This window comes from Orycteropus afer, unplaced genomic scaffold (genome assembly GCF_000298275.1).
Source record: "Orycteropus afer afer isolate SDZICR_OR568_19922 unplaced genomic scaffold, OryAfe1.0 scaffold00001, whole genome shotgun sequence".
Lineage (NCBI taxonomy): Eukaryota > Metazoa > Chordata > Mammalia > Tubulidentata > Orycteropodidae > Orycteropus > Orycteropus afer.
In genome coordinates, this window is record NW_006921588.1 from 5,635,300 (window position 1) to 5,646,060 (window position 10,761).

At 37.2% G+C, this 10,761-nt stretch overlaps 1 protein-coding gene across 1 annotated transcript in view; it reads left to right on the forward strand.

Moving 5' to 3' along the window:
• Positions 1-718: 718 nt before the first annotated feature.
• Positions 719-10,761, forward strand: part of ORMDL1 (ORMDL sphingolipid biosynthesis regulator 1) — a 13,644-nt gene continuing 3,601 nt past the window's right edge. The window contains exons 1-2 of the mRNA XM_007949511.2: positions 719-892; positions 9,412-9,563. Of these exons, the coding sequence (XP_007947702.1) occupies positions 719-892; positions 9,412-9,563 (326 nt within the window). The remainder of the gene's footprint in view (positions 893-9,411; positions 9,564-10,761) is intronic.

Sequence of the window (10,761 nt, forward strand, 5' to 3'; positions counted from 1 at the left end):
CATCTTTGAAATAACTGGGAGATACCAGTTCTTCCTTTGGTGTTCATCTTGAACTTAAAAGGAGAAGGAAAAACTTAAAAAAAAAAAAGAAGAAGAAGAAAAAACAATTTTAGGGGAGTTCAGAAGAAACGATTTCTTTAAATACCAAATTGCATCACAAAATTGAGAAGGAAGCATTAGCCCATGGCCTTGTAAAATTATGTTAACATCCTTGGAGGTTTAGTATTTAAAAAGGAGTTACTTGAACTCTGACCACTCTATGGTCATTATATTATAAGTGTTGGCTGCTCAGGCTGGCTGGATCAGCTTTGCTTTGTTATATATTAGTTTATTCTTTTGATGGTAAAATGAGCTCTTGGCTTTTCATATGGTGATGTAGGAAATTGTAGTTTTTCATACAGCTGGTGTTTTCTGCCCATTATTTTATTTAGTAAAACTAACATGCTAGAAGACAAGATTTGAAAAAGAGATTTTAACTTTTTTCAAAGACAGCCACAAAATAAGGCTTGTCTTCTCATCAAAGGCAGATGTTAAGGTTTCTTTATTGCCTTCAAAAGCATTTGCAAGTAGTATATTTTGGAAGGTTTATGTGTTCTATTTCACAACAACTAGGAAAGAAATCATAGTAACAATTATTATTTCAAGTCAGAATTAGGGGTGTCTAGGTTTCCAGTTACATCAGTGTTGATTCATTTCATTGATTCCCTACACAGCAAACATGAATGTTGGAGTTGCCCACAGCGAGGTGAATCCAAACACCCGTGTAATGAACAGCCGTGGCATGTGGCTGACATACGCACTGGGAGTTGGCTTGCTCCATATAGTCTTACTCAGCATCCCCTTCTTCAGCGTTCCTGTTGCTTGGACCTTAACAAATGTTATACATAACCTGGTAAGAATTTTGCCATATACTGAATACATAAAAGCTTAAGATTTTGTTACGAAGAAAATAAACACATGACTTTAAGTGTTTGTTTTTCTTGTTAACTCTATTAAGGTACAAGTTACGTACCATAAACTCAACCATTCAATATGTACAATTCAATTTTAGTATATATATATATATATTCAGTATATATAGTTTTAGTATATATTAATTTTGAAGAATTATAATCTGGGATAAAATTTTATTTTTCTATCACTGTTTAACACTGGGCCCTTTTTCTCAGTAAGGCATTTTTCTCTCCCATTGGTTTTATAGAATCCAGAAATAGTAGACCATTTTAGCAAAAATAACGAGACACTATAATTGAGGCCGCTATAATATATGTTAACCAAAATGCTTCAGAAGAGGTAATAAAGTTTTCTAGTTAACTGGAGTCTAATGAAAACTTTCAGTTTAAATCCTTGTTACCAAAAACCCAAACCCACTGCCCTTAAATTGATTCCAACTTGTAGTGGCCCTACAGGACAGAGTAGAACTGCCCCCATAGAGTTTCCAAGGCAATAAATCTTTACAGAAGCAGACTGCTTCATCTTTTTCCTGTGAAGTAGCTGGTGAGTTTGAACCACCAATCTTTTGGTTAGCAGCTGAATGTTTTAACAGCTGTACCACCAGAGCTCCTTCAATCCTTGTTATGTCTTCTAAATTGTTTAAGTATACTTTCCTGTTTCAGTGTAGAAAAGTTGATCTCACATGACCCAGAATCTTATGGTACCTTAGCTTTTTCATGTTGAGTATCATTCTCTTGTATTTTACGGTATCAGAAGTTGAATTGGCTCTATTGACTACATTATGCAGTCCTGGAAGTTGCCTTTTTTTTTTTTTTTAAATAGCTCATAGTGCCATTTCTTGTCTTTAACAGCCTGTTAAAGCCTATTAAAATGGAATGAAAGGGGAGATACTCAGTCAACTGAGAATTTTAATTGAATCCAGATTAACTGTATAATTCTTGGAATCTATCCAAAGAAAGATGAACTTAAGATAGAAAAATGTAATAAAAGTAGAATTTTGGAAAATGTTACTTATTTTATACCTTTTGGAGATTATTTGAAGTTGATTGGAAGAGGATAAGGATTATGTGATGTGGAGACGATAGTGAATGCCCATTGAGTCCTTTTTATGTGATAGACTTTAGTAAACCAAAAAACAAACTCGCTGCCATCGAGTTGGTTCTGACTCATAGCAACCCCCACTGGGTTTCCGTGGCAGTAAATCGTTACAGAAGTAGATTGCCTAGTCTTCCTTTCACAGAGTGGCTGGTAGGTTTGAACCACCAGCCTTCTAGTTAACAGTCAAATGCCTTAGGCACTACGCCACCAGAGCTCCTTGATGGATTTTAGTAGGACAATTCTATTTGCTTTCAAATACAGGTTTTTTTAGATTTTTATTATTATTATTATGATTTGGGTGAAAATTTACAGAGCAAGTTTGTTTTCTATTCAATAGTTCACACACATTTTGTTTCATGACATTGATTGCAATCCTTACCATGTAACAGCTCTCTTCCCACTTCCTCCCTGTGAGTACCTTTTCCCAGTGTCCTTCTTTCCTGTGCAGTACTACCCTCTGAGCTATCTCCCTGTGCAAATGCTGCCCTTCGGATCTCTCATAGTTGATTGATCTAAGGAGTATACCTCCGTGGTGTAATTGTTCACCTTATATGCCTGTCTGTTGTTTGGCTGGAAGCCACAGGACTAAGTTCAAGTCCAGGCCCTAAGGGTGACTATGAGCCATAGTCTCAGGGGTTTCACCAGTCCCTATCAGAATATTAAGCCTGGACATTTTTATGATTTTGAGTTTTATTCCACATTTTTCTCCCACTTTATCCAGGCTCTCCTATTGTGATTCCTTACTGAGTAGTTGATGGTGGTAGTTGAACACCATCTAGTTCTTCTGGTCTCAGAGTTTTGTAGGCTAAAGTTTGCAGGGTCTGCTCATCCCTTGGACAATCATTTCCATGTGTCTTTGATTTTCTTCATTCTTCTTTGCGCTAGATGAGGAGAGACAATTTTTTGTATCTTAGATGGTTACTCAGAAGCTTTTAAGACCCTAGTTGCTACTCACCAAAGTAAATGTTTCTGTGTAGTATGTAATGCCAATTGAGCTTGATGTTCCCATGAAACTCACTCCCTCAAGGTGTTTGGCTGTGGCTGAGAAGTTACCATAACTTTGCCCCCTGTTAGCTCTATTGTCTATATGGACATTCTGACAGGCCTTGCAAATACATACGTAGAAATATCATCTGCCAAACTTATGTATGATCATGGGTATATTCCCTTTTGCCTACCCATACTGATCATTTAGTCTGCCTACCAATGTATCCACCTGTAGATTAATGTTTGTTATTACTGATAATGCAGTATTATGTATGTAAAAGTATCTGTCTTTGTTGTCTGTAGCTCCTGTGCACCTCTGTGTCTTCTTTTTCCTTAATGTCATGGTGCTGGCCATTTGCTTTTGGTATGTTGCCTATCCCTTCACCCAAACCAGTACTTGTTTCTTACCTATCTAGGAATTTTCCCTCCCTCCCTGCTAACCAGCAAAGAAAGTTTCCTTCCATATGTAAACCTTTCCTTGACTTTTTACTATAGTGGTATTTCTCCTTTTGTGATTGACTTATTTCACTCAGCATAATGTCCTCCAAGTTCATCCATTTATGAGTTGTTTTGTGGATTCGTCATTGTTCTTTTAGTGTTGCATTGTTTTCCATTGTGTGTATGTACCATAGTTTGAATATCCATTCATCCCTTGATGGGCATTTAGGTTGTTTCCATCTCTTTGCTATTATGAATGGTGCTGAGATGAACATGGGTGTGTATATATCTGTTCATGTCCTGGCTCTCACTTCTTTAGGATATATACCTAGTAGTGGGATTGCTGGATCAAATGGTATTTCTATTTCTAGCTTTTTAAGGAAGCACCATACTGTTTTCCACAGTGTTTGTATCATGTTAAGAGTCCCATCAGCAGTGTATGAGGATCACAATCTCTCCACACTCTTGCAAGCATTTGTTATTTTCTGTCTTGTTGAACTTTGCTGTTATTGCTGGAGTGAGATGATATTTCATTGTTTTGATTTGCATTTTTGCTAGTTTGATTTGCAAATGGCTAATGATCATATTTCTTCATGGATTTGTTGGCTACCTGAATATCTTCTTTGGTGAAGTGTCTGTTCCTTTAGCAGGCTCTTCTTATCTTTCTCTCTCTGAAATGTTCACAAGGTTCCTTTCTTCCTCTCATCCTCTGCTATATATTCTACCTAGATTATTTCTTCTATCAATATTTTCAATTTTTAGCTTTAGAGTAACAATGCCTTATCACTTTCAACCCTAAACCAAACAGGTATAAAATGAGCTCATCTTATTCCTTGCCTGTCTCTTCCTACCCCCAATCTATTTCTTTGATTTTGTTCCTAATTTTATCTAATGGCATCACTATCTGTCCAGTTAGCCAAGCCAGATAGCTAAATGTTGAAGGCAAAGTGACAATATAATTTGTCATCCAAACTAAGAATTTTGAGATAAAGGGAGCTCTATTATTAATAACTGTGCTAGGAAAATAAAGGACCTCTGGTGGGACAGTGCCTAAAGCATTTGACCACTAACCACAGGGTTGACAGTTCAAACCTACCACCTGCTCTGCAGAGGGAAAATAGGGCTATCTACTTCTATAAAGATTTATTGCCTTAGAAACCCAGTGGGGGTTTGCTGTGAATCAGAATCAACTCTATAACTTAATGGAAGTGTGTTTTGTTTTTTTTTTTTTCCCTATGCTAGGAAAAAAACCCATTGCCATTGAGTCGGATGCGACTCATAGTGACCCCTCCTCCCCTCCTTGGGTTTCTGAGGCAGTGTCACTACAGAAGTAGATTGCCTAACCTTCCTTCCAAGGAGTGGCTGGTGGGTTTGAACTGCCAGTTCAAACTTCTGGTTAGCAGTTAAATGCCTTGGCACTATGCCACCAGAGCTCCCAGGTTTAAATCAAGGAGCACTAGTGGTGCAGTGCCTAAAGCATTTGATTGGTTCATACCCACCAGCCACTCCATGGAAGGAAGACTGGGCAGTCTACTTCCATAAAGATTTACTACCTCAGAAACTCAAAGGAGGTTGCTATGAGTTGGAATTGAGTGAATGACAGTGGGTTTGGGGTTTTTTGGAGTGTTTTTTTTGTTGTTGTTGTTTTGTTTTTAAGTTTAGGAAAATAGTCTTAAATCAGAACTATCACAGGCAGACTAGGATGTATGACCACTCTAAGGATAACTCCTTTCCTTTATATTCCATATCCATCCAGTCAAAACCCTGTTTGTTCTGCTGCTTTATCATCTCAACTTGATCCTCTCTGGCATTGCTATAATTCGTACCCTCATTTTCTTCTCAGGTGGATTACTGCAATAGATTAAATGCTCCTCTTGCTATTCTACCCTTCCCATTCCAACTTGATGGAGTGGTATTTTAAAAATGCATGTCTGTTCAAGTCACATGCTAAGTTCTTCAGCAACTTTGCATTCTGTTTGTGGTGAGATCCCAAGTTCCATGTACGGCATACAAAACCAGTTAGTAACACTGCAGAGGCAGAAAGGAACTCAATTTCAGAATCTCTGCCACCTCCAAACACATACTATGCTCTAACAGTAATGAAAATCAACCTCCTCTTACCTTTTTAGTTTCTGCTTTGGCTTCTTCCACTATTTTAATACCCCTCCCTCCTTTCTGTTCTACCTGACTGGTTTCAACTTGTCCAATAAAAGTCTACTCAGCTATTACCACCTCCAGAAAGCTACTCAACTCCCAGGCTGCATTACTTTATCATGTGGTTATCATAGTTTTATAATTAGCAGTTTATCCTCTTTTTATCTTCTGATTTTCTTTATCTCTTAATACTTAATTTAAACGCTTGCTGAATAAATTGTCATCCACTTTCCCCTTCTCCAATGGTAAGTGTGTCATTTTAGAAGCCATTCCACTGACCTCCCCTCATGTTTTCAAATTGGTTGACTGGCATTGAGCCACAGTTTATGGCCGTGGACAAAGGATTGGTAGTTGACACCATGTGGGTAAGTAACCTTCTGACTTACTAGTTTGCCACACTAAAATCTAACCAGCCATTGATGTAGCAATTACATGACTCCAGATTGAGGTTTCTTTTAAAGATAGCCTAACTTAAACCAATTAAAACATGAACTACATACTAAATGCTTTTAAATATGGGAAAATAGGCTGAATTGTTACTTCTGGTTTGAAAAATACTGTATCTTTCTGAACCGTGCAGTAGAAATCGATAGTGATTATTTTTTTTAATTCAGTGTTACAGTTCCCTCTTAGAGGTTTTAATGCTTCACAAAATTCTTAGCCCAGATTTTAAAATAAATGATTATTCTCTTTGAGTCAGTAAATATTTACTAAAGGTTAACCATGAGCTAGGAGCTCTGGGTAGCATAGTGGCTAAGGCACTTGACTGCTAACCAGAAGGCTGGCAGTTCAAACCCACCAGCCACTCCTCGGAAGGAAGGTTGGGCATTCCTACTTCCGTAGTGATACTGCCTCGGAAACCCAAGGAGGGGTCGCTATGAGTCGAGGTCGACTCGATGGCAAACAACAACAACAACAACAACCATGAGCTGGCTGCCCTGGGTGGATCTAACAGTTAATGCACTTACTGCTAACTGAAAGGTTGGCAGCTCAAGTCTGCTCAAAGTTCCTCACAAGAAAAGCCTGGTGGTCTGCATCTGAAGAATCGGTGCCACTGATCACGCTGTGGAGCCCAGTTCTGTTCTGACAACCATGAGGTCACTAGGAGTTGGAACTGACTCAATTCCAACTGGTACAGGTAATCATTGGGAGCTCTGGTGGCATAGTGCCTAAGGCATTTGACTGCTAACCAGAGGGCTGGCAGTTCAAACCCACCAGCCACTCCTCAGAAGGAAGGTTGGGCAATTTGCTGTCTGTAGTGATACTGCCTCGGAAACCCAAGGAGGGGTCGCTACGAGTCGGATTCGACTCGACAGCAGTGTGAGCACACGTGTACGTGTGCATGCATACTGGTAATCATGAGCTACATCTTTTTCCCTAATTCTTTGGATGTGGCCATATATCATTACTAAAATTTTTATACAAAAACTATTAACAATAAACATTGGGATGTAGAAGATAATACGGTCAGATAGGATTTTAATTTTTATCCCTGAAAAGGCTTCATAAAATGAACTCTGAATATTATAAAACTGGTAAGTGCATGTGGTTTGAAGGAAGTAATGAGGATTATTCTTGGACAGATTCTAACACATACGTGGTCTAAGGTAAAGGTTCTTAACCTTTTTGGAGTCAAATACTCCTGGGAGAATTTGAAAGCATACAATTTTTGTTTTATTGTCCCTTTTTTAAAGGTCATATGAAAATGGTTTCTTAGTGCTTACATAATAAGCACTCCATGGCTTAATGGCATCTTCCCTCATGTCTAGTACTTGCTGTGTACCAGCCTTTGTTCCTGAGGTATTCAGGTTAATGGGAAAACAAACAACTCTAACAAAATGTACTATACTGTAAGAATTTTTTTTTTTTTAAATCTATGTGAGAAGCAGAAACCATTACTTGGAACCATTTTCTTGGAAATTTCAGGCCTATTGTACTCACACTGGAGCAAAGAGAGAATCCCATTTCAGAACTGTCAGAAGGCTGTGTTTGGGTCAATTATTGTTCAATTTTCCTTTTTAATACAGTTCATCAAATTGGCTTTTCTAGGTTACCTTGGCCATCTAAGTGTATGATCAGGAAGTAGGCAGCATTTGCCCAGGAATAAAGCTCAGAAGGCAGGAAGGGATAGGAAAGAAGATGAATGGAAGTGATAAACACAGGGAGGAAATTAAAAGAGTGCTGTTACATTGTGGGGATTGCAGTCAATGTTACAAAGCAAAATGTATGAATTGTTGAATGGAAAATCAATTTGCTTTGTAAACTTTTATCTAAATTGTAATAATTGAAAAATAAGTCTATGCATGCACACAAGTAGGAAATGAATTATTGCTAACAAGGAAGGTTTCACGCAGGAGTTATCATTTGAGTTGAACCTTCAAAAATGGACTAGTTGTCAATATGGCATCAAGGCTTTTACCCCAGCAAAGAGTAACCTCCCTCCTCTGCATTTTCAGAGTACTCTGATTGGACCTTTGAAAGCAATTTATGCCCTAGAGTCTGGTTATATAAGCATGTCTTTCTTTCTTTCTTACCCCCCCCCTTAGAAGATTGAAATTTTTCAAGGCTAGGGCCATGCCTAGTTCAATTTATATATGTCCTATATCCTATACATAGAAGCCACATATTAAATGTTTGTTACGTTCCATTGAACATGATTCTGTTCCTTCATACTGTAACTGTTACTGCAGCTAAACAATTTAAGGGCTCCCTTAACTTAATAAAAAACATCAGATCCACTAATTTTTCTGTTTTTCCATATATTTATTAAAAGGATAGAAAAAAAAAATGATATCATGGCTTCTAGAGGGAAAATAATATTTCAGCTTTATTTTGTTACCAATGCCTCAAATAATGATCCTAAAACAAAACACTATCTATCAATCTCATCAGACTCTCAAGGAAACCAAATTTAGTATACATTGGTTTTTTCCTAATTAAAAATGTATTAAAATTTTACTTACATATCTATTAGATATTTAAATATATCACCTGACAAAATAGCTTTTTTTATTTGATTTTTCAAAAGTGACTTCAGAAGAAACACCATTGAGGGACACTGGTGATTTTAAAAGTGAACTGAGTTGAGCATTATACCTGTCATCTTTGTTCCTTTGGGAGAAAACTATTTTCTTTTAATGCAGCAGTTTTATTTTATTTGTCAATTTGTATGTTTTTACCATTGTTCAAGTGTCATCAGATTTACTAATATAAGACTCTGAAGAAAAATTTCCTGCACATTGGATAAAAGCCAGCTCTACAATGGGAAGATATTTGATCATCTAAATGATATAAAGTACTGTAATGTTACTTTTTATTTGTTTATTTTCAATCTAATGAGAAGCAGTGAAAACAGATTTCTGTTGATTGACCTCTTACTGGTTTTCACCAAATAATATTGATATATCCTGAAGGCTTTCTTGACCATAAAGAAAGTGGCCACAACCTTTCATTGTTGTTGTTGTTATGGCCGCCAAGTCAGACCCAACTCATAGTGACCCCTCCTTGGGTTTCCGAGGCGGTATCACTACGGAAGTAGATTGCCCCATCTTCCTTCCGAGGAGTGGCTGGTGTGTTTGAACCTCCAGCCTTCTGGTTAGCAGTCAAGTGCCTTAGGCACTGCACTACCAGAGCTCCCATCACTACAATATATCTTAAACTTGGTCTGTTAAATTAAATCACATACTCTGTCACAGATATCTTGGTACTATCTTAGTGCTTACTGATAAAGACTAATTTTGTATTTGATACTAATTATATACCCTCATGCTTGTTTTCCAGGGTATGTATGTATTTTTGCATGCAGTGAAAGGAACACCCTTTGAAACTCCTGACCAGGGTAAAGCAAGACTTCTAACTCATTGGGAACAACTTGATTATGGAGTACAGTTTACATCTTCACGGAAGTTTTTCACAATTTCTCCAATAATTCTGTAAGTGGTGTAAATTTTTAGGTATGAGGAGGATTGGAAGAAATGAGAGCACCTTTTTATCAGATTGAATTTGAATTAGAAACAGTAGAATATTTTAGTAAAAACATCTCTATTAGTAAGTAGTTAACTCAGTAAAAAATACCAGACTTTTAATTAGTTGATAATAAATCAGTATTCACTTCAATCAATACATATGGAGACAACATTACATGCTAGGCACTTTGGGGCTATATTGGTAAAAGGTATTCATTCTAGTTCCTGTCCTTAACTTACAAGAAAACTAAACAGAAAATCATATCCTATATCCTACTGTCAGATTGATCTTCCTAAATAATGATTTAGATGGTTTCAGAAGAATTTAACTACCCACTCCCAACTGGATGTTCAAATTCTTTGTGAGAGATAATAGGTTTTAAAGAATAGAGAACTCAGGATTTCATTGTAGGATAGATGTAGAATGAATCCTAGATCTGTCACTCAGCTTGGATTGCTCCTGTATAAAATTGATCTAAGAATACCTAATTCAATGCTGATGCTTTAAGAAATAAATGAGATAATACCAACCTGAATGTGTTCGGCTACTAATTGAAAGTTTGGCAGTTCAAGTCCACCCAGAGGCACGTCAGAAGAAAGGCCTGGCAATCTACTTTTGAATAATGAGCCATTAAAAACATTGACCTGATGGGAAGCATCTAACTTTGTATCTGGCAAATAATTTCCTCCTCTTAACCTGGTATTTTGACCCCTGCACAAAATAGTTCCTACATCATTTTCCTTTTATATGAATATTTTATCTCCATCTGACTTCTACCTGCTCAAGCTATTCTAAGTAGCATTTCTTGAGTACTTCATATGTAGTACTATTTCTATACCTTTGTTCAAATAATTTCTTCTACCTGAAATGCCTTCCCATTTCTTAATATAGTTGGCCTCAGGTTCCACATTGTGGATTCAACCTACTGTAGATTAGAAATATTTGTGGGAGGAGGGGAAAGTGGCAATTAAGTGGTCAAAGCAATCCCTCAAAGGCTAAGAGGGAATGTAAAATGTTATTTATGTAGCATTTACATTGTATTGGGTATGATAAGTAGTTTAGAAATGATTTAAAGTATAGGCTGTTGTTGTTGTTGTTATATGCCGTCGAGTCAGACCCAACTCATAGCGACCCCTCCTTGGGTTTCCGAGGCAGTATCACTAC